At 41.5% G+C, this 20,469-nt stretch overlaps 2 protein-coding genes across 4 annotated transcripts in view; one reads left to right on the top strand and one right to left on the bottom strand.

The window, feature by feature from the left end:
- Positions 1–20,469, top strand: part of Palld (palladin, cytoskeletal associated protein) — a 364,130-nt gene that overhangs the window by 206,996 nt on the left and 136,665 nt on the right. The window lies entirely within an intron of this gene.
- On the bottom strand, positions 10,340–10,810 carry LOC130862684 (60S ribosomal protein L23a-like). The gene has a single exon (XM_057752407.1). The coding sequence runs from the start codon at positions 10,808–10,810 to the stop codon at positions 10,340–10,342; it is 471 nt and encodes a 156-aa protein (XP_057608390.1).

Genomic DNA, 20,469 nt, shown 5'->3' on the forward strand with positions numbered 1-20,469 from the left:
CCAAAGCCTACCAACCATAGGAGAGTGCTTTTGAGGCTCTGAGCCAAAGTCAATCTGTCCACTGTCAACCCCTTCTCAAGTATCTTATAACAGAAATGCAGAGGTGGCTGGGAGCTAGCTTCTGGCACTTTTATAGGAACTATGCAAGTGTGTTGCATTAAGCAGCTGACTCTTAGTGCAACACACTCTTCTCTCTTCTCCCCTTTGTTCAAGCTCAAGACATTTCTTTCTATGGCCTCTTCCTCATTTCAAAGAGGGGATTGTTTCGGTCTAAAGCCGCCCGTGATTAGGTGGTTACATGGAGGCTGCCTATGTAAACAGGCAGGAGGCTCATTCTTGCTTCCTCTGACATTCCATGCCAAATGCCATGGGAACATGGGGGGAGATGGTGCCTGCTGTTTAGAACCAATTACAGAAAAAACATTTGCTTTTATAACTTTCATGATGGTTTCAAACACTGGGAAACATAAAAGACGAACTAGAGAAGAAAGTTCATGGCAGGTTCTTCTTCTCCTGTGTGGTCACTTTTCGACCACGAGTCTATAATGTCCGTGTGTCAGTGTGCTTTTGAAGAGAGCAGACTTGTGTAATTGCTTCTCTTTGATCCAATATTTTAATTCTTTAAAGTGCTCTTGTGTGTCAGAATCTCGGACCAAGCATTCCACATTGACAGTCTAACCACAGATGCCTGTTCTCTAGTTAGCTAGGACTTTCGCATCATGCTACATGGTTACCTTTGCTTTGCTGGCTGAACTGACATGTTATTTCTTACCCAATCTATCAAGTACTTTCAGGGTAATTGAAAATTAGACTGCCAGAAAAGACCACAAAAACGAGAGTCAGAGTTGGTGGTGTGTGATGTTCTTTTGGAACATGGAAAACGTTAATTTAAAACAGTTCAGCTGCTTAAGTCAAAAGAGACTATTGGGTTGTGTTTTTAAAAAAGAAGAGAAAGACAAGAAGAAAAAGAAAGAGATGAGGAGGAAAGAGAAACTGAAAAAAGAAGACTCCCAAGAATGTTCTTTGATTTGGATAACTTCTCTTATATTAATTAGATGAAATGATATAAATCTTCCTATTCTGGAATCTCATGAACTTATGCTCAGGGTATAATAGCAACTTCAAAATGAATTTTAAAAAATGGGCTGAATATCATTAAAGATTGAATTATTCAGTGACATCAATTTTCCATTTTGCTACTCTGTTTCACTAACTTTTGTCTTATAGAACTGCAGAAATCTTACTCACCCCAAATGGTATCTAAAGGAAATGACCCACATGAAATAGAGAACAATGCTGAGAGTGCAATGGGCTTGGTTAACTTCATGCTAAGTTGTATGCTTTCCCCATTGTCTTCAGGAGTTATTGTTCTATATCTCTGATTTCCATACAGCCAAATCCAACTTGAGGCAGCAGATAGCAGAGATACCCTTGGTGCTTCTATCTTGTATCCAAAAAAGCAAAATTAGAGGTAAAAGGAAAACGGACAGTATAGAAAGTTACTGGGTTTTTTTCCAAGCTTTATTTATTTTTAATTAATTAATTTATTTATTTATTAAAGATTTCTGCCTCCTCCCTGCCACCACCTCCCATTTCCCTCCCCCTCCCCCAATCAAGTCCCCCTCCATCGTCAGCCTGAAGAGCAATCAGGGTTCCCTGCCCTGTGGGAAGTCCAAGGACCACCCACCTCCATTCCGGTCTAGTAAGGTGAGCATCCAAACTGCCTAGGCTCTTTTGTGAGGCAGAGTCTTCCTGTGGCCCAGGCTGACCTAGAACTCACCATTTAGTCCTGGAAATCTTAAACTCTTATCTCTGCCTCCAAAATGCATGAGCCACAACTCCTGACTTAGGGTATTATTCTTCCCTGTCTTCATTTCTATAATTTGAGCTTTTTGGCATCTGACCTTGTGAAAAGTTCAAGTTCTGAATAAGATTCCATTCTTATATTTGTTGTGGTGTGTGTGTTATAATATATCATGCTTGGAAGCCAGCTAGATCAGTGGAGAAAAGCATCACTCATGGTGACCTAAGTTCTATCCCAAGAACCTACATGGTAGAGAGAACCAGCTCCTGCAAGTTGTCCTCTGATATCTACACATGGATCGTCTCTCTCTCTCTCTCTCTCTCTCTCTCTCTCTCTCTCTCTCACACACACACACACACACACACACACCAAAAAAAAAAAAAAAAAGGAAATTCAAGCACCCTTTACCCTTTCAACTGAGGTTTCATGGTCCCAGAAAGCTCAACTCAGACAAATTTTGGCAACAGAACGGAAACGTGGTGAAGGAGAAGGGTGGTAGGAACTGGACTCAGATGACAGCTGACTTTATTTTTCCACTGGACAGAGCACAAAAGTCTTGTGTCCTAAGAGCAGGGCTTAGAGGGTCATAGCTGCTTTTCAAAATGCTGTGGCTACATTAGGAAAATCTTGGTGAGTTTCCAAAGTGGACCACGAGGAGATTGTCTAAGTTTTCATTGTGTAGGAGCCTAATCTACGGGGCTACTGTGGGTGCATCCCAAGGAAGCAAGTAGATGGCCTTGGGCATACATTTTTAGAACTCTTAAGTTTTCATGCAGAGGGAAGGACTTCCTCTGTCCCAGCCTAATACAGTTACCATCTTTCCACCTTGTTCAATGTCTACACCCAGAATCTCTAAAATAAATCCATCCTCTTTATCCAGCCTGGGATTCAGACTGGTTCCCTTCTCCCAGATCCTGTTTACAATCCTCAGAGATGACTTTAACTCTTCTTCCTCTCGCTCAATGTGTAAGCCAAGTTTTGTTCAAAAAAAAAAAAGAATAAAAATATTCGACACCAATTTCCTGAAACAGAAACCATGCATTTTAAAGTCAGATTTAGAGCCAGGTGTGGTGGCACAGACCTTTGGTCCCAGCACTCAGGAGATAGAGACAAGTGGAGCTCTATGTGTTCAAGGTCAACCTCATCTACAAAGTGAGTTTCAGAACAACTAGGGCTGCACAGAGAAAAACTGTCTCTAAAGAACCAAAATAAATAAATAAATAAGTCAGATTTGGTTAAAGTATTACATTAGCATTAAGAATTCCTATTATTACCTTAAAAGTAATTCAGCTGACTTATCACTCAAATGCATGATGATATAGTGATTTGAATAAGAATGGCCCAAATAGACTCATATATTTGAATGCTTAGTGAACAGAGAATGGAACTGTTTGGAAGGATTAGAAGGATGGGATGGTGTTCTGTAGTGGGAGCTGCAGGCTGTGTTCCTGCCGCTCCAGCTCCTGGTAGCCTGGCTAGCTTATGCCCCAAAATAACAACACACATACTCTATTCATTTAAACACTGCTTGACCCATTTCTGTTCATGTGTGTAGCACCCCAAGGTGCGCTTACCGGGAAGATTTTAGCCTACGTCCATCCTGGGTCAGAGCTTCATCGCATCTGCTCTGGAGAGGAGAGCATGGCGGCTGTCTCTCAGAGGAGCTGCCCTGCATCTGAGCTCACTTTCTCTTCCTCCCAGCATTCTGTTCTGTTTACTCCACCCACCTATGTTCTAACCTATGAGGGCCAAGCAGTTTCTTTATTTTTAACCAATGACCTTCCTCCATCAGTGTTCTTAGAGTACTTACAGTCTTACTGGAGGAAGTGTGTCACGAGGAGTGGACTTTGAGGTTTCAAAAGCCCCTGCCACGCCCCTACCCCCTGCTTTTGGACCAGGATATAGCTCTCAGCTACTGCTCCAACACCATGAGTGTCACCATGCTCCTATCACCCCCCATGATGATAATGAACAAACCCTCTGACGCTGTAGGCAAGCCCCCGCTTTCTTGTATAAGCACTGCTTTGTCTCTTCACAGCAATAGAATGGTGAGTAAGACAAAATCTTGAGGAAAAGAGCAGTTTCTGTCCTGTTCCACACTCAACTCAAGTTCTATTTTCACCCTAAGGTCATGATGTCAATGAAACAGAACACTGTTTCCCAGCCATTGTTTCAGGAACTCAATAGTAGAGTTTCTGAGTACTTTTCAGTATTTAAAAATACCCAGTATCTTGCATAGGTCAACTGAAATGACTAGAGGTCTTACCTTTAGCTGCAATCATATATATAAATTCATATATATGTTGTTAAGTTCTTATTGTCAGTCTTAGTGTATATTTAGCACTAAATTAAAAGACAATTTTAATAATCAGGGCTACTTGAAACAATAAAGCATACTTTGGTGACCTTATTCTGCCCTCTTTCTTTTCTATGATTCAAATTTGTTTTCTGAAATCTTATCTTTCTTTTCTATTTTTTCTCCTCTATTCTCCTTTATCTCAAACAGTTCCTGTCTACATCTAAGTTTAGACATCAGACTCAGCTTTCCAGGAGGAATAACTAGAAGAGACTCTCCTCTGGGTCTTTTCTTGGCCCTAAGGACTTTCTCCACATTAACCTTCATGAAAATGCTCTATAATGGCTACAAGACTGCAGGATCTCCCACTGCAGGCCTGTCTCTGTCCTAGCTATTGTCCCAGTGTCTGGCAAAGAATAGTACATAGTTGACATGTACCATTGTCAGACTCAGAGGCATTTAACCATTTGGATGCTTGGTTTTACCACTAGGTTTGAACCAAGGCTGAAAGCTAGAGGGATATTATACCATTGTACCCATGAAGACATCATCATTTTAAATATCCGACAATAAGAACAGGGGCTGGACTAGAAATATCTTTTAGTTCAATTATATCTGAGATTTCTTTTAAAATGTAGGCATTTATATATTCTCATAAATATATAAAGACTTGAATGGTGACCTTTTAAAAAAATTCTCATTTAGTTCTTGATGAGAAATCTATTGTTTACTCAATAACCAATAGTTTGACATGTACTAATTAGCTTTTTTTTTATCATTGTGACTAAATAAATCAAATAAATGGAAAAGAGATTCTCATACTCATCTAAATGAATTTCAGAGGCTTGGTGCATAATCACTTGGCTCCATGTTTCTTGTCCATATGAGAGGCAATACAGTATGGAAGATGCATATAGTGGAAAGGGACTGTTTATGTCCTGGCAATCAGCAAGCAAAGGAAGACAGAAAGTATTCCCCCCCCCCCCCCCAGCAAGATGCAGCTTTCAGAGACACCCTCCAGTGAGTGATGTATGTCTTCCAACCAGGCCTCACCTCTAATAATTTATTCAGTATGAGTTCACCAGTAGATTAACCTAATGGTATCCTCATGATCCAATTACCAGCCAGTGACTGGATCCGCCAGCTGGAGATGATCCCTTCAACACATGAGCCTCTGGGATGGAGAGGTGGTTTGACATATGAGCACTAATGGGCAGCGCCACCATTCTAGGTCTGTGCGCCGCTCACTGGTAAACTTGGGACTTCGAAGATATTTATCCCCTTCTCTGCTCTCCTAGGAGGTTTTTCTAGGTTGCTGACCTGGTCTTTTAACTTGCTGCTCTTGTTTATTTTCTGATTGTTTTGTTTGGTTAGGTCTGGCATGGCGCTTAAAAATAAGAGCTTGCTTGCTTGCAGTCTGACTTTCACTGCTATTCGGTTTTGCAATCTTTTCAAAACATCCTTCAGGAGCCTGCCATTTATCCATCTGTGGACATCTCCCAGGCCTTTCCAAACAAGCATAACATAAATGAGGGGTATTTACAAGTTTCCAAACTGTACCAGATGGGAATTTGCTTCTCCGGCCTGAGAGGTCTTTGCTCTAGCCGGAGCATACCACAAGCCTAAGAGCTCTCTTAGGTATACTCTATCTTTGCATCTGAGCTGAGGGAAGAGGACTAGCAGACCTATGTCAGATGTCACAGCCTGTCCCCTCACCAGAGCTCTGAACTCAGAGGATAGTACTCAGGGCAGTTACCTTAGACATCGGATATTTCCCTTAGTCAGAAAATTGTTTCCTTTCCAAATAATCAGGAGAAAGACCGACCTCCAGGGTGAGTGAGATGATTAATTCCTATGTGTGATTGACAGCCCTGTATACCAGGTGAGAGGGCTGCAGAGCAAAGGCTCCTGGAGGCCTGATTTTCCCTGTTCTGAGCACTGCTTGCTTTTAGTAACTGGGATGAGTGGGACCAAAGGAACCCTGAGAGGGCAAATGTTTTTCTGGCACTCACCTATAGAACAAGGGTCAACCTCTGAAATGTTTCAGGCCCATTATCTCCTGAGTATAAAACAGAATAAGACAGACACAGGATTAGGTACTAGCGAGACACAGAAGTCTTTTAACGGTGGCTCAAAGAATTATATTTAAAGTTGAAGGGTATCTCGGAGGTTTCATGGTCTAGACTCCCTATTACTTCTGAGTGAGAGGACAACATAGCACTTGTATGATGTCAGATGGCAGATGTCTTCTAGGGGTAATGAAGGGGCAAGCTGTCGTCTTTGGGGCCAGGCACTTTTAATCCTGGCTCTGTCATCTTTCATTTGGCTATGACATTGAATATATCATTTACTGTCTATAAGCTTCAGTGTTGTCATCTAGGAAATGAGAATGATGATAGAATACGTGGGGTGGTGAAATGATTACATTAAATAAGTTTGGGGAAGGCACTTAGACTGTCTAGCACTCGATCAGTACCTAAAATGTTTATCAATTATAGATATTCATCATCGTGATGTTGTCATTAATATTGCCATCACCACCACTGTCATTATTAAAGCCAGGACGCGCATTTCCTGGTTCAACACATCATTTGTTATTCATCTTTGAATCACCTTTCCATATTATTAATGCTACACTGGAAACTCCATAGTTAAAGTATGATTAGTCCATCACGAGTTACAGACTGTGAGATGATGTCCTTTAAATGTTTTCTGAAAAGTAAAGATGTAGCACTTTAAAAGAGAATGTCTCATAAAGTGTATGGTAATTTTGTTTCTATACAGTTGAATTTCCATTATATTCTAGTGGTTTCCTACAAAACATATTTTCTTCTGTGTTAACATGTATGACTAAAAAAGAGTTCTTTCTTACTTATTATTTTCATTCCCTTTTCACTTCAATATAGTTGTAGTAAATTTTTACAACTGAAGATATACTACTTATAAATGGCCATTTTATTTTATTGTTTTGGTTCTCTCTACGCCTTTAAGTATAAAATTTGTATTCATAAATTTTTGAGTGGATTAAATAATCAGATTATCCTGGTCAAAATGTTCTTTTTGTCAGAGAAAGGATTTAAAATTAGCCGTGGTAGTGAAAGCTAAGATTAAATATTCCCGTGACACAAAAACATAAGACTTGAGGGGCAAGAACAGTGACTCATCCATTTCAGTGCTACCACTGTGCTTAGCACATAACACAGTCAGCAAATGTTTCAGTGAACAACAAGTCTGTCCCCACTCTACTCAGTGGATGGGTATGGTAGCATTTCTTTTTCTAAAACATAAAAATGTGTTAATTCAGGTTTTATGAAAGTTGTTTTTATTATAATATATATCAATTAATTTTTTGAGATGGAGTTTCATGTAGCTCAGGCTGTCCTCACATTCACTGAATAACCTAGAAAGATCTTGCACTTCTGATCCTCTTACCTCTACTACCTGAGTTCTGGGATTGCAGGTATGACCAACACACTTGGTGGTTTGCTTGATGATGAGGATTGAAGCTGATGTCTTACGTATACAAGGCAGGCATTGCATTAACTGTACCATAACCTGAGTTCCCAGAATTATTACTACTTTTAATTGCAGAGACATTCCCTTCCAAAGTAAGAACCATAAGAAACAAATTGACAACAACATCAAAAAGCCATTATATGTGAGCAATAACAATGTGGAAAGAGGAGCATTGTGAAGATCCTTCTGGAAAATGGAAACAAGAAGAAAGATAGAGGCAGCATTAGTGTAACTATTTAAAATTAAACTCTCTCAGGTTTTACATGGATCCAGTTTACCACGTTGGGCGCCACTCTGTAGTGTGAGGAGCGGCGGGCTGCTTCCTGCCACCGGGCTAGCTTTACCCAAAATAATTACACGGAAACTGTATTCTTTTAAACACTGCTTGGCCATTAGTTCCAGCCTCGTATTGGCTAACTCTCACATCTTGACTAACCCATTTCTAATAATCTGTGTAGCACCACGAGGTGGAGTCTTACCATGAAGGATTCTAGCCTGCTTCCATCTCGGAGAGGGGAGCTATGGCGACTGACTGAATCTGCTTCTTTCTCCCAGCATTCTGTTCTGTCTACTCCACCCACCTAAGGGCTGACCTATCAAAGGTCAAGCAGTTTCTTTATTAATTAACCAATGAAAGCAACAGATAGATAAATGACCCTCCTCCATCAGAGATATAACTAAAAATTATATTGGAATACAGTCTAAGGAAAGGAACTTGACATTTTTCTAGGTGATAAGTCTCCATGAGATAAATTTCAAGAGAAATTAATTTATACCTGAAGCCTTAAAATACCAGAACTAAAATGGAGTTCATCTGATAAATGGAGACATGGAACTAAGCTCTAAAATTAAATGTATTTCAAATTAAGGTAGACTCACACAGTACATCAATCTACAGGGAGAAGGAGGCACATAATGCTTAGTAACAGATGGTTTTCTAATCGTAGGCTACACTGTCCTTAGCTGGCCAAATGGGCAGCTAATGTCCCCGCTCAGATGAGTATGTGAGCAGACTGCTTGTCTGGGACACTACTCTGAGATCAAAGCTTTGAATGAAGCTATCCAACATTCAGCTTATGCATCAATTTTCACTCTTGTAGAAAAGCATACCCACTTCCACCAAAAGTACAAAGACCAAGGAAGGACAAGTGATGATGGAAGTTTCTGTCCTGCCCAGTCCCACAGTCATTTAGTCCCAAATAAACACAGGAAGGCTTATATTAATTATAAACTGTTTATCCTATTGCCCAGGCTTATTACTAAGTAGCTCTTATAACTTAAATTAGCCCATAATTCTTGTCTATGTTTAGCCATGGGCCTTGATGACTTTTCTCAGTAAGGCACTATCATCTTACTTCCTGTGTCTGACTTGTGACTGTGTCTCTGCGTTTCCTCTTCCCAGAATTCTCCTAGTCCGGTCATCCCACCTGTACTTCTTGCTTAGCTATTGGCCAATCAGGATTTTATTAAACCAGTATGAGTGACAACTCTTTACAACATACAAGATTATCCCACAGCAAACAAGAGAGTATATAGCCAATTCCACCTACAATTGTTATCCACAACTTACACATGAAAATATAACTATCTCCAGAGTCAGACTTCAAATACTGACGCTGAAGGTGTAGTTCGGTGGAAGAATTACTTGCTAGCATGATTGAAGCCCTGGGTTCCATCCCTGGCACTATGAAGAAAAAGGCAGACACGCTTTGAAAGATTGACAGCTTATGCTTATTTGAGATGGAAATTGTCCAAAGGAATTCAGTTTATATGGTCACCATGTACAGGGAAGACAGGAAACCTTGGTTGTATATAGAGAAAGAGACCCAATAGGAAAGTAAGGTAACTTATGCTGGCTCAGCATACCAGGAAAGAAAGGCTTGAGCCAGAAACAGGGTTAGGCTCTAACTCTCAAGAATAGCACCCACCCACCCAGTGACTCATTTCATCCAGCTGGGCACAATCTCCTAAAGGCTCCACTGCCTCCCCAAACAGTACCACCAGCTATAGACCAAGTGTTCAAACAGATAAGCCTATCGGAGACCTTTCTCGTTCAAATCACAGCAGCCTAGTCAAGTGAGTGACCTCTGTCACCTTCATATTCTTTTGTTCAGAAACAAGATACAGATTCTTCCGACACTTAAGGATAGGGGATAATACAAAGGTGTGGCTTGTGGTTTAGGTCATGTTCACTGAATACAACAATTATCGTCATTATTATATTCACAAAACTAACCATAATTTATTTAGGGTATTTTTCTTTTAAAACAAAGCACACACACACTAAGATTTACCTTAGAAAAATTATAACCCTAGCAAAACAAGATCAAGACTGGGTTTTTTCTAACTACAAGGGTTGCTCCAGGAGATTAAGAAGAGGAGCCTCCATCCTGGTCCAGGTTTGACATAGGCCCATTATTCCTAGCCTCTTCTGTCCATCCCTTAGACTGAGAGGGGAACAGCAGACAGGGGAGGAGGAGGCTTGCTTCAAGGCCTCACCCAGACAACTTTGAAGTCTTTCCTGGGGCTTCTAGCTGAAACTCTCCACTTCTCTAATGCCCATAGTACTACTGTGATTTTCTGATCTACTTTATATTCGCCTGGGTAAATGATTAACCACTCTACCTAGATGTTAAGTTTCTCCTATGTGGATCTTTTTTCTTTTTCTTTTTTTTTTTTATGGTGAAAAAGTGTATATTTAGAATTAGCCAGCTGGGCTCAGTTTAGATGATTCCAATTTTGTTGGCAACATCCAGAGCATCATAATCAGGAGCCAACCGAACATATGCCTTCTTCTCTCTGTCAGGCCTTATGAGGGTGTTGACTTTGACCACATTGATGTCATAGAGTTTCTTCACAGCCTGTTTGATCTGGTGCTTGTTGGCCTTGACATCCACAATGAACACAAGCGTGTTGTTGTCTTCTATCTTCTTCATGGCTGACTCGGTGGTCAGGGGGAATTTGATGATGGCATAGTGGTCAAGCTTGTTCCTCCTGGGCGCGCTCTTCCAGGGGTATTTAGGCTGCCTTCGTAGCCGCAGGGTCTTGGGCTGCCAAAAGGTGGGCGATGTGCGGATCTTCTTCTTTTTGTGGCTGTGGACGCCTTTCAGCACTGCCTTCTTGGCTTTCAAGGCCTTCGCTTTAGCTTCGGCTTTGGGAGGGGCAGGAGCTTCCTTCTTCACTTTCAGCGCCATCTTGACGTGGATTTTTTTTTTCTATAGAATTAAAACATCTGTCAACCCTGACAGTGAGAAAGACTTCCTAAATATATGCCCATTGCATTGATTAAATCTAAAATATTATTAAGGCTGGTTGCTATTAGATGTTGGATATACATGTTACTGAAACCTACTCTATGTAGATGACCAAGTGAGGGAAACAATAGTTTATTGTGACAACTTTGAACTAGGTACCCTGGGTTCCAATCCCCAAATCCCCAGTTGATAGCTTTACGGTTTCTTTACCTCTCTTTCCTTAATAGTCACTTCATAAATATTAAGCCTCATTATCATCAAGCTGGAAGTACGAAATCTTCTTATCATGGTCCATACCAGGGCAAAGACTGTCCAATTTAGACGTGGCTCAAGAACGTCAGCATGCCCATGGTTCATGTTCTTTTGACAGCATAGTCACTTACTAGCAAACACAGACTAAATAAATATTGCATCACGCTGACTACTTACAAATAGTCTCCATCTTTGCTTTCAATATTAGTGGCTAGAATACTGGAGAAAGAGTGGGTTGGTTAACAGGACATGAGGAATTCCTTTGGAATTAGTGGTATGGAAAGGTCATTCCATGTTAACCAACTGAAGGAGGTGGAATCAGCAAATTTCCCCAAGCACAGCATTAAGAATCACACAGAACATGTGGAGTCCATTCGGTGGACCAGGACAGGATGTTATTAGGACCAGAATCCTGCCCAACACTAGGCTGCCTACCTTATGCAAGAATCCCAAAGTCAGGTTCACGCCTATTAGTTTCTGACAATATGCTGGTGTTTTCACTCCCTATGGTAATCTAACATTTCTTTTTTTTTTTTTTTTTTTTTTTTTTATTTTCGAGACAGGGTTTCTCCATAGCTTTTTGATTCCTGTCCTGGAACTAGATCTTGTAGACCAGGCTGGCCTCAAACTCACAGAGATCTGCCTGCCTCTGCCTCCCGAGTGCTGGGATTAAAGGCGTGTGCCACCACCGCCCGGTTAATCTAACATTTCTTAATAAGAAAGCAAATGTGACTGCTTTTCCAAACTAGGATGGAGAGAGAGAAAGAAAGAAAGAGAGAGAGGACTTTGGGTTTGTAGGTTTTGTTCTGGGATCTGAGATTATGTATGATTTTGCTTCTGTTTTAATTTTTTTGAAAGATAACCCTATTTAAACACTTCTCAATGATTCTGTGGTGTAGATAAGCTAGAACTCACAACTATATGTTTTGCTTTCTATTATTATTTTGTTGTTCTATTTTTTTTGCCCCTTATACTGAGCTGGTAATACCAGACATGTTCTTATAACCAAACCCCAGAACTCTCTAGGTAGAGGCAGGAAGATCAGAAGACAAAGACCCTCCTCGGCTATGTAGTGAATTTGAGGCAGCCAGGGATACAGGAGAGTCTGTCTCTAAATAACTAAGTGATGGACTTACACTAATAAAAGCTAGTTTTTAGTGACAACAAAATTTAAGGTATTTCTTTTTTTTTTTTTTTTTTTTTGGTTTTTCGAGACAGGGTTTCTCTGTAGCTTTGGTGCCTGTCCTTGTAGACCAGGCTGGCCTCGAACTCACAGAGATCCGCCTGCCTCTGCCTCCCGAGTGCTGGGATTAAAGGCAATTTAAGGTATTTCTAATGTATTGTTGTATCCAATATTTACAATATTAAAAAAATGCTCATTATACCCTGCTCCCCATACCGGGTTTCCCTGTCCAGCCTTCATATGAGGGGAGATGCTTAGTCTTATTGCAACTTGATATATTTTGTTGATATCCATGGGAGACCTTCCCTTTTCTGAATAAAAATGGAGGAGGAGTGGATGGGGTGGAGACAGAGGAACAGGGTGTGACAGGACAGGGAACTTGGTAGAAACAGAGGAGCAGATCATGGCAGGAGAACACTGTGGAGACAAAGGACCCCAGCGTGCAGCTGTGACTGAGAACAAAACAGGAGCCTTGAAGGCCAGGGAAAGGACCTTGGTGCTTAGTGCAAGTGAGAGAAAGCCATAGGAAAATTCCAAGCAACAGAGTCATACAATCTAATTTAAATTTTAAAAATATCCAACTGTGGCTGCTTGGAGACTAGGCTGGAGACAGTAAAACCAAGTAAAATAAAATAAAAGCGTAAGGCCACGTCACAGATTTTTTCACTCAGGCAGGAAATTGGAGGGATTTGTGAGGATGGAAGTAGTTGGTGCAGGCCTTAAGAAGTCCTGGGATTTCACATGGTCCTGAATGACACCCCAGGTTTGGGCCCAGGAGTTGAGAGATGGATGCTGCCATTTCTAGACATGGCAGACACTAGGAAAGAACAAGTTGAAAGGGGGAGAAAGAAACCAAAGCATTGACTTGGCCATGCTGATTTCCCAATGTTTTTATGGATTTTTCACTTGAGGTGACACTCGAAAATGCAAATCACAGAGATGCTGAGGGACTGTGATCCGTGGCACAGCTATCAGCCAAAGGCCACCCACTGTCTAAGAAACTGGCTGTCAGTACAGTGAAGATTCTAGACGCCTGGTGTTCAGAGGTCAGAAAAGGGATACAAGATAGATAGATAGATAGATAGATAGATAGATAGATAGATAGATAGATAGATAGATACATACATACATACATACATACATACATACATACATACATAGATACATAGATAGATACATAGATACATAGATAGATACATAGATGATAGATAGATAGATAGATAGATAGATAGATAGATAGATACATACATACATACATACATACATACATACATACATACATAGATACATAGATAGATACATAGATACATAGATAGATACATAGATAGATACATAGATGATAGATAGATAGATAGATAGATAGATAGATAGATAGATAGATAGATAGATGGATGGATAAACAGGAACAGCGAATGCTCTTCCATTTTTGGCAGGATGGAGCTCTAGGTTGGCACTGGCAAGAGATTGCTGAGGAGTGGGGAGCAGTCTAAGAAAAGTGCTGTGAGTAGAGTTGAGGGCAGAAGCTAGGAAAGCGGACATGGTCAAGGCAAATGTCAACACATCTTCTAAGGAACATCTGCCAGAGAAATGCAGAACAATGAAACGTGTGTCTTGATTTCCTCAGGTTTTGCTGTCTGCAATATGAGAGGTTTGAGATTACTTCTGCCCCTAAAGAACTGTTTCCAAGTCCCTAGATCTCTCGGGGTAGATACCTGGAAGTCCACATTGCCAAAAGAAATGTTCAATGGGTTCTGAGTCGCCAATGTCCAGAAACAGTAGGGTCATCTCATATCGAATCATGCAGGTGTCATTTCTAGATATATGCCTAGGTAATAATCGGGACTGATGATAGAAACCTTTGAAAATAGTTTGATATATCCTGAGAGAAACTTGCATTCATTTCCTGGTTAAGTTCTAGGCTCTTTTTGCTCATAGAAACAACAAGCCTCAGGGTAGAGGGATTTGTGCATAGGTAATTTGACCTAAAAGCCTCTGCATTTTTCTCTGGCCAGACAGACCACTACCAGATGCAAACACATCCGGCTTATATAGTTACTTATCAGAGTAATGACAAGGGGAAATTAGAGATTCATCATACAGTAACAGCTATCATCCGACTACTGTGGAATTCAAGAGATCCTTTCACACAAACAAGCTCCCTTAACCACTCACCATTTAAACATGCTCTTCCACGCACAAATGTGTTCGTTATCTGATGGTTTGAACATGGGTGGCTCAGACGTGGGATGGCCCCGTTCTGCCTACACCTTAGATTAAAACATTGGAGATGCCTATTTTTAATCTCGTAAGCTCCTGCTTAGGAGAAGCCGGATCTGACGGACACAGTTATTGACATACAAAGCTGCTGCCAAAAGGCTTTTCCCATGGAGAGTACAATGAGTGTGAAACCGGACCCACCTCCTGCTCTTGTTTCCTTTCATGGATCCCCGTGTCACAGTGAGCCTCGGGCCAGGCAGCCTCCTGAGGCAGCCACGCTCGGGTGTGTGCACGCCATACGTTGCACTCAGAGGCCCGTCTTGCATCTCGGGTGTGTAAGCCCTTCGGCGTGAATCATGCTCCCTTGGAGAAGCAGGACCTTCTCCCTGTGGATATGAGTTTGTTGGTATTTTAGTCTGCTTGGAAACAGGCTGAGAAACATTAAACCCAGCTTTTCTGAGGTTAGTCCAAATTATTTTTTTTTAGAAAAGAAGAAAAAAAATATTATGTCTCCTAAGGAAACTTGTAACCACGAACAGTAAATTTAAAATGTTTGAAAATGGGTTTTTCCCCTCCCACATTCCCCACTTGTGCATAGTTTAAATCCCTAGTTTGTCTCAGAAAAAAAAATACATGCTAGACTACAGCTCAGTGAGCTAGGCCTATACAAATAGATTTCTTACATCAGAGGCTTAAAATGGTATTTATTTCATTCCACTGACTCTACCAATTTTACACTTTCTCCAGTCCCCCAGTTCAATAATTCGCTAGATATTTGTGTAAATTACTTTTTAAAGTACGCACGAGAACCCAGGCACTGAAAAATACCTTTGTTCATAATATACAAACTCAACTTTCTCTACCTGAACACATAGGCTTCAACTCACAGAATAAAGGTAACCGAGTCACTCCCTGCTGCTAACCTACGCTTTTCTAGGCTAACTCAATCTCTATGATATTTTCTTATGGAGTTTCCTAGGACCCCACCCATCCTCACCTTTCCTCCTCAGGAACCTCACTGAGAAGAAAGCTATAAAGTACCACAGGTCCTGGGGTCTCTGGGCCTCCAGAGATGCCTCTTTCCTCAGCAGTGGCCTCTGCAGATCGTCTTCATGGTGGGAACCCTTTGTACTCACACTGCCTTCCATCTCAGCTCAGGCCTGCAGAGGCTGTGGCCTCCTCCTCTCTCAGCTAATGGAACATCTATTCCCTTCGGTGCCTTCCTCATTAGAGCTCGGGTGATGAGCAGTGGGGAGAGGCACAGAGCCAAGACACACGAATGATCTTTGCCTTTGGCCGGAGGCTCAGTGACCTACTTCCAAGTGCCCGACTATACTACGGGCTTTCTCTGATTTCGGATTTCCCCTGACCTGCCCCAACTTTCCAAGGTCCCCTTTATTCCTTCTTCCCTCCTGTCCTTGTGAGGCATGGAACGCACCAAGAGGCAACACATGATGGTTAGAATCAGTTATCCACCGATCTCCTAGGAGACCCAGCCTCCAGGCATTATCTTGACAGGGTTAACGGAAGTGGGAAGACCCACTGTAGAGGCCGGTGAAGTCAGGCCCTGGATGGGAACCGGGACTTTATAAAAAGGAGCAAATGTGCTGACATGAGCACTCTGCACCCTCTGCTTCTTGACTGTGCGTCCTACGTGACAAGCTGCCACCTCGAGCTCCTATTGTCACGATTTTTCCTATGAACCCTGATAAGTTCTTTCTCCTCTACATTGCCTCTGTCGGGATATTGTATTACAGCAGCGGGAAAAGCAGGTTAACTGGGACAAAAGCAGCATCACCTGTGCTGTGCTCCAATCCCTCCTAGTCTCCCAGCAAGGTGTTTCCCTGGGCCATGCTTTTCGCTGCTTCTCTCTGAGGAGGAAAGCTGCCCTTGAGTCCCACCTGGAATCTGGCTCACACGTCAACATTTGTAGCAACTTTTTGGGCTTCAAAACACTCAAATACCAAGAAAAGACTGTTCTATTTTCTCTCTCGAATGTCTAGCTGTTAATATTGGACTCCAGAACATTCGTGCCTGGCTTCTTGTTTTGTTTTTTGTTTTTGTTTTTTTTTCTCAACTGTTGAAGATCTATTTTAGAATTCAGAGGAGAGCGCATGCTTTCCTTGAGACCCACTGGACTCTGTTCTTTCTGAGAAATGGGGATGGCTCGTACCCAGTAGCAGAAAGCTATAGTATGATGGCTCACCCCTGTAACTTAGTACACACCTCCCTGAGGGAGGGTACTGATGCAAGGGCATTGCAATGAATTCTAGGCAAGCCTACAAAATACAAGTGCATGTTTTCTTCTGAGTCATTCTTTTATTTTGTTTTGGTTTTTGTCTTAAGACAGGGTTTTACTGTGTAGCACAGGCTAGACTATCGTTCATTATATAGCCCAAATCAGCCCCCAGTTTGCTGTAGTGCCTGGTGCCTAGTACCACTTTGCTCTCCTGCCTCAGAATCCTGGCCGGGATTACAAGCAGGTACCAACAACAACAACAGCATCACTATCACCACCACCACCTCCACCACCACCACATTTACTACTTCTCTGCCATTCTTTTAGCTAAGAGATGAATTAAGTTAAGAAAATTTAAGTCTGACCCCAAGACAACAAGGCCTCACAGGTTCTTTTTCTGAATTGTTCTTAAGCAGTTGGTACAGTAGGCGGGGCTGTGCTAGAAAAAAGAATGTTTTCACTTTTTCACCCAGAAAAGTTTCCCAGAGCGCATTTCCTTGAAATGTGCCCATCTTGTGATGCTCTCCAAAACCGTTCTCTTTGCTTCCCAAGCAAGGGCATTTCTCCAGATGGAACTCTCGTAGATGGATCCCTTGTGTTCCTGGGTTCTCTCTGAGGATACTCCTGAACCTCTGCTTTATTTCCTACACAAAGCTTTCCCTCAGATAAAAAAATTGCAGTGAGAGGATTTGTGTGAATTTCAAAGATCCAATACCGTATCTGGAAGTTTTTTAAGGTGCCTAGAAAATGACCTGAGGAATTAATTGACTCCTTGTCAGTAAAAGAATGTGGTGTTCTTTCTGCTTCTGTCATTGTGGACCCAAAGAGAAGTCTAGTCATTATTTCCTCATGAACCAGCTTTAACTTCATTCTTTGTAGTATTCCCTTACTCTACTCCTAATCCAGAAATCTCATATCCTTATATATATATATCATAAACATCATCAACTATATGCTAGCTACTTATCAAAAGTCCATTTATAATAATAATAAACATTGTGAGATGCCCTCAGAGTCAAATGTACATGCAGATTAATTAAATAAATGATCTCTTCTCCGGTGGTAGAGTGCTTGCCAGGTTCTATCCCCAGACCAAAGCGATGGAAGCAGACGACTATTATTCCGACACTCAGGAGGTAGAGGCAAGAACATCAAAGTTTCCGGCCATCATCAATCACACACAGAGTCTGAGACTAGCCTGAGCCACATGAAACTCTATTTGGAAAATAAAACTTGCCTCATAGTCTGATTTTTTAAATATATTAAGAGCTTGTATGCTGTTAAACTTAGAAGAGATAAAAATGCTTTTTCCTCTGGCTCCTCCTCTTTAAAATGGTTGCACTGTCTGTCCTGAAGTTATGACATAGACCGGACTGGCTAGGAAATCTATGAGATCCACCTGCCTCTGCCTGGGATTAAAAGAGTACACCATCACACCTGGCAAAAATGTCAGTCTTTATATGAACAGTTTGCTGTAGCTGTAATCTCAGAGGTTGAAATGAATCACTAAATAGTTTTAATATGTGAGATGATTTCTATGTCTTATAATGAATATACAGAACGTTTTTAATTTATACCAAGTACTCTTTTGATGTTCTCCATTTCTTGGTCCTTTAACTATCTCAATATCCCTGCAAAGCAGTTAATATTATCTTCTTTTCTCCTATAAGGAAACCGAGACTCAGAGTCATGACTTGGCCCAGGTCACACGTAGAACAAGATCTGAAGCCCCTTCTGCCTCTCAGGCCATCCTGTATCCAGTCTTAAGTATATGAGACAGAGTCGAACACACTTGTAATTCTAACACTTGGAAGACAGAAGTGGTAGGAGGATCAGGAGCCCAGGCTATATGAGCCCTTATCTAATAAATAAATAAATAAATAAATAAATAAATAAATAAATAAATAAATCTTAGAGGGAAAATAAAAAGGAGACAAAACCAAAACTACTTCATTGGAATTCAATCCCTGAGCTTTTACATGTACAATTTATTAGACCTATGATTTAAAACATAAATAAAATAAAGCAGCCCTTTCAGAACTATCAGCTCCCCAATAATCACAAGGAGACTTATTAGTAATTATGAAAGCTTGGCTGATAGTGTAGGCCTGTTTCTAACTAGCTCTAATAAATTAACCCATTTCTATTCATTTACTTTCTGCTTCGTGGCTTTATCATCTTATCTCCATCCTGCCCATCGTGCTTGCTCTGCATCTCTGACATCTCCACCTTCCTCTTCCCAGCATCCTCTCTACCCTGAAAATCCTGCCAAGTTATTGATTGATTAGCTTTTTATTAAACTAATCAGAGTGACACATCTTCACAGTGGACAAAAAGATTATTCCACAACACAGCCCACTATCTGAAGCTGGAGGGTATTCAGTAAACGGAACAATGGTGGAGAAGAGAGAGGGAAGATAAGGGAGTAAAGGTGAAATATTAGTGGTAGTCATCTTGGAAGGCACAGAACACGCATGGCCTTGGGGACCAAAGATCAAGCACGTCCACTTAAGTGGGGAAGGAAAGGAAGCTGAGACAAGAATACTCAAGAAATTTGTCTAAAGAGGGTTTCACGTTACGCATGTCAAATGGGTTCTTGGGAGCACAAGATAAGCTCAAAATGAAGACAGTATATTATATCGCAGCCCCATCTACTTATGGATTTGGTCCTAGACTCATTTAATCACATGTTCACTGACAGTTAAATTCAGAGCCAGTGTGCAGGGGAGACCCAGGTTCTGATTGTGCAGGGTTTACTTACCGCACACCACTGATGCTAATCTCTCCTCGAAGGACAGTAGCCAGAAAACAGCTTTTCATTAATGAATTCATCAGTTCCAGTTCACTGGTAATGATGGAAATCCTGTCCTGCACACTCTTTCAAGTGTAGATTCAGGATCTGGATATGCAGCTGGTGAGGTAAGCAATTCGGCCCTTTTCCTATGATTGTGTGCCAAATAAATGGCTGGGTTACCAATGGTTGTTTTCTTTCTTTCTTTCTTTCTTTCTTTCTTTCTTTCTTTCTTTCTTTCTTTAAGCATGGTATGTGGGGGTGGAGAGAAGGAAGAGGGAGTGAGTCTTCTCCTGGCATAGACCAAAATGAATGAAAATACTTTAAGTGTTATTATAATCTGCTCTGTGACAAATTCCAGGTGGCATTCTGCCACAGCGTGGGGCACACCCGTATGGACTCAGGCCCTTTCTGGGAGGATATCACAGTTCCTAATAAGAAGGGCAGGGACCCAAGCTGAAAGTTAGATTCTCGTCCATCCAGCACCCCCCTGACTCCTGCCAAGTGTGAAATATGGGGACAGGAGGCACAACAGAATGCCAGCCATAACCATGATGCCATCTTTAGAAACTGGGTATTTCCTCCACCTTCTTCCTTTACCAGCCATTGTTCCCAATTCCCAGACTTCTGTTTCATAACGAGTGCTACTTGGCACAACTCTAATTTTGAGACCATTTCCTGAAACTCAAATCGTGGCAACACAGACTGGAAAGCAGGCTGTGCATCTACATCTTAAAACAACACCGTGTCCCTCACAGACATTCCCTACGTGCACCCTCCGCAGGGAGCCTGCTAGCCTAGGATTGCACAGACCAAGCCAGAGGCCTGGAAGAGGAAGTACCAGACTGGGGCCTCAGAACTAGCTCAGCTCTTGTCCTTGCACTGACTGACTGAAGGGTCCTAGAAATCATTGCCTT

Source organism: Chionomys nivalis, chromosome 20, assembly GCF_950005125.1.
Source record: "Chionomys nivalis chromosome 20, mChiNiv1.1, whole genome shotgun sequence".
NCBI classification, from domain to species: Eukaryota; Metazoa; Chordata; class Mammalia; order Rodentia; family Cricetidae; genus Chionomys; species Chionomys nivalis.

Excerpts from the sequence above, each read along its gene's own strand:
- LOC130862684 (XM_057752407.1), bottom strand. The coding sequence starts at position 10,810 with ATGGCGCTGAAAGTGAAGAAGGAAGCTCCTGCCCCTCCCAAAGCCGAA.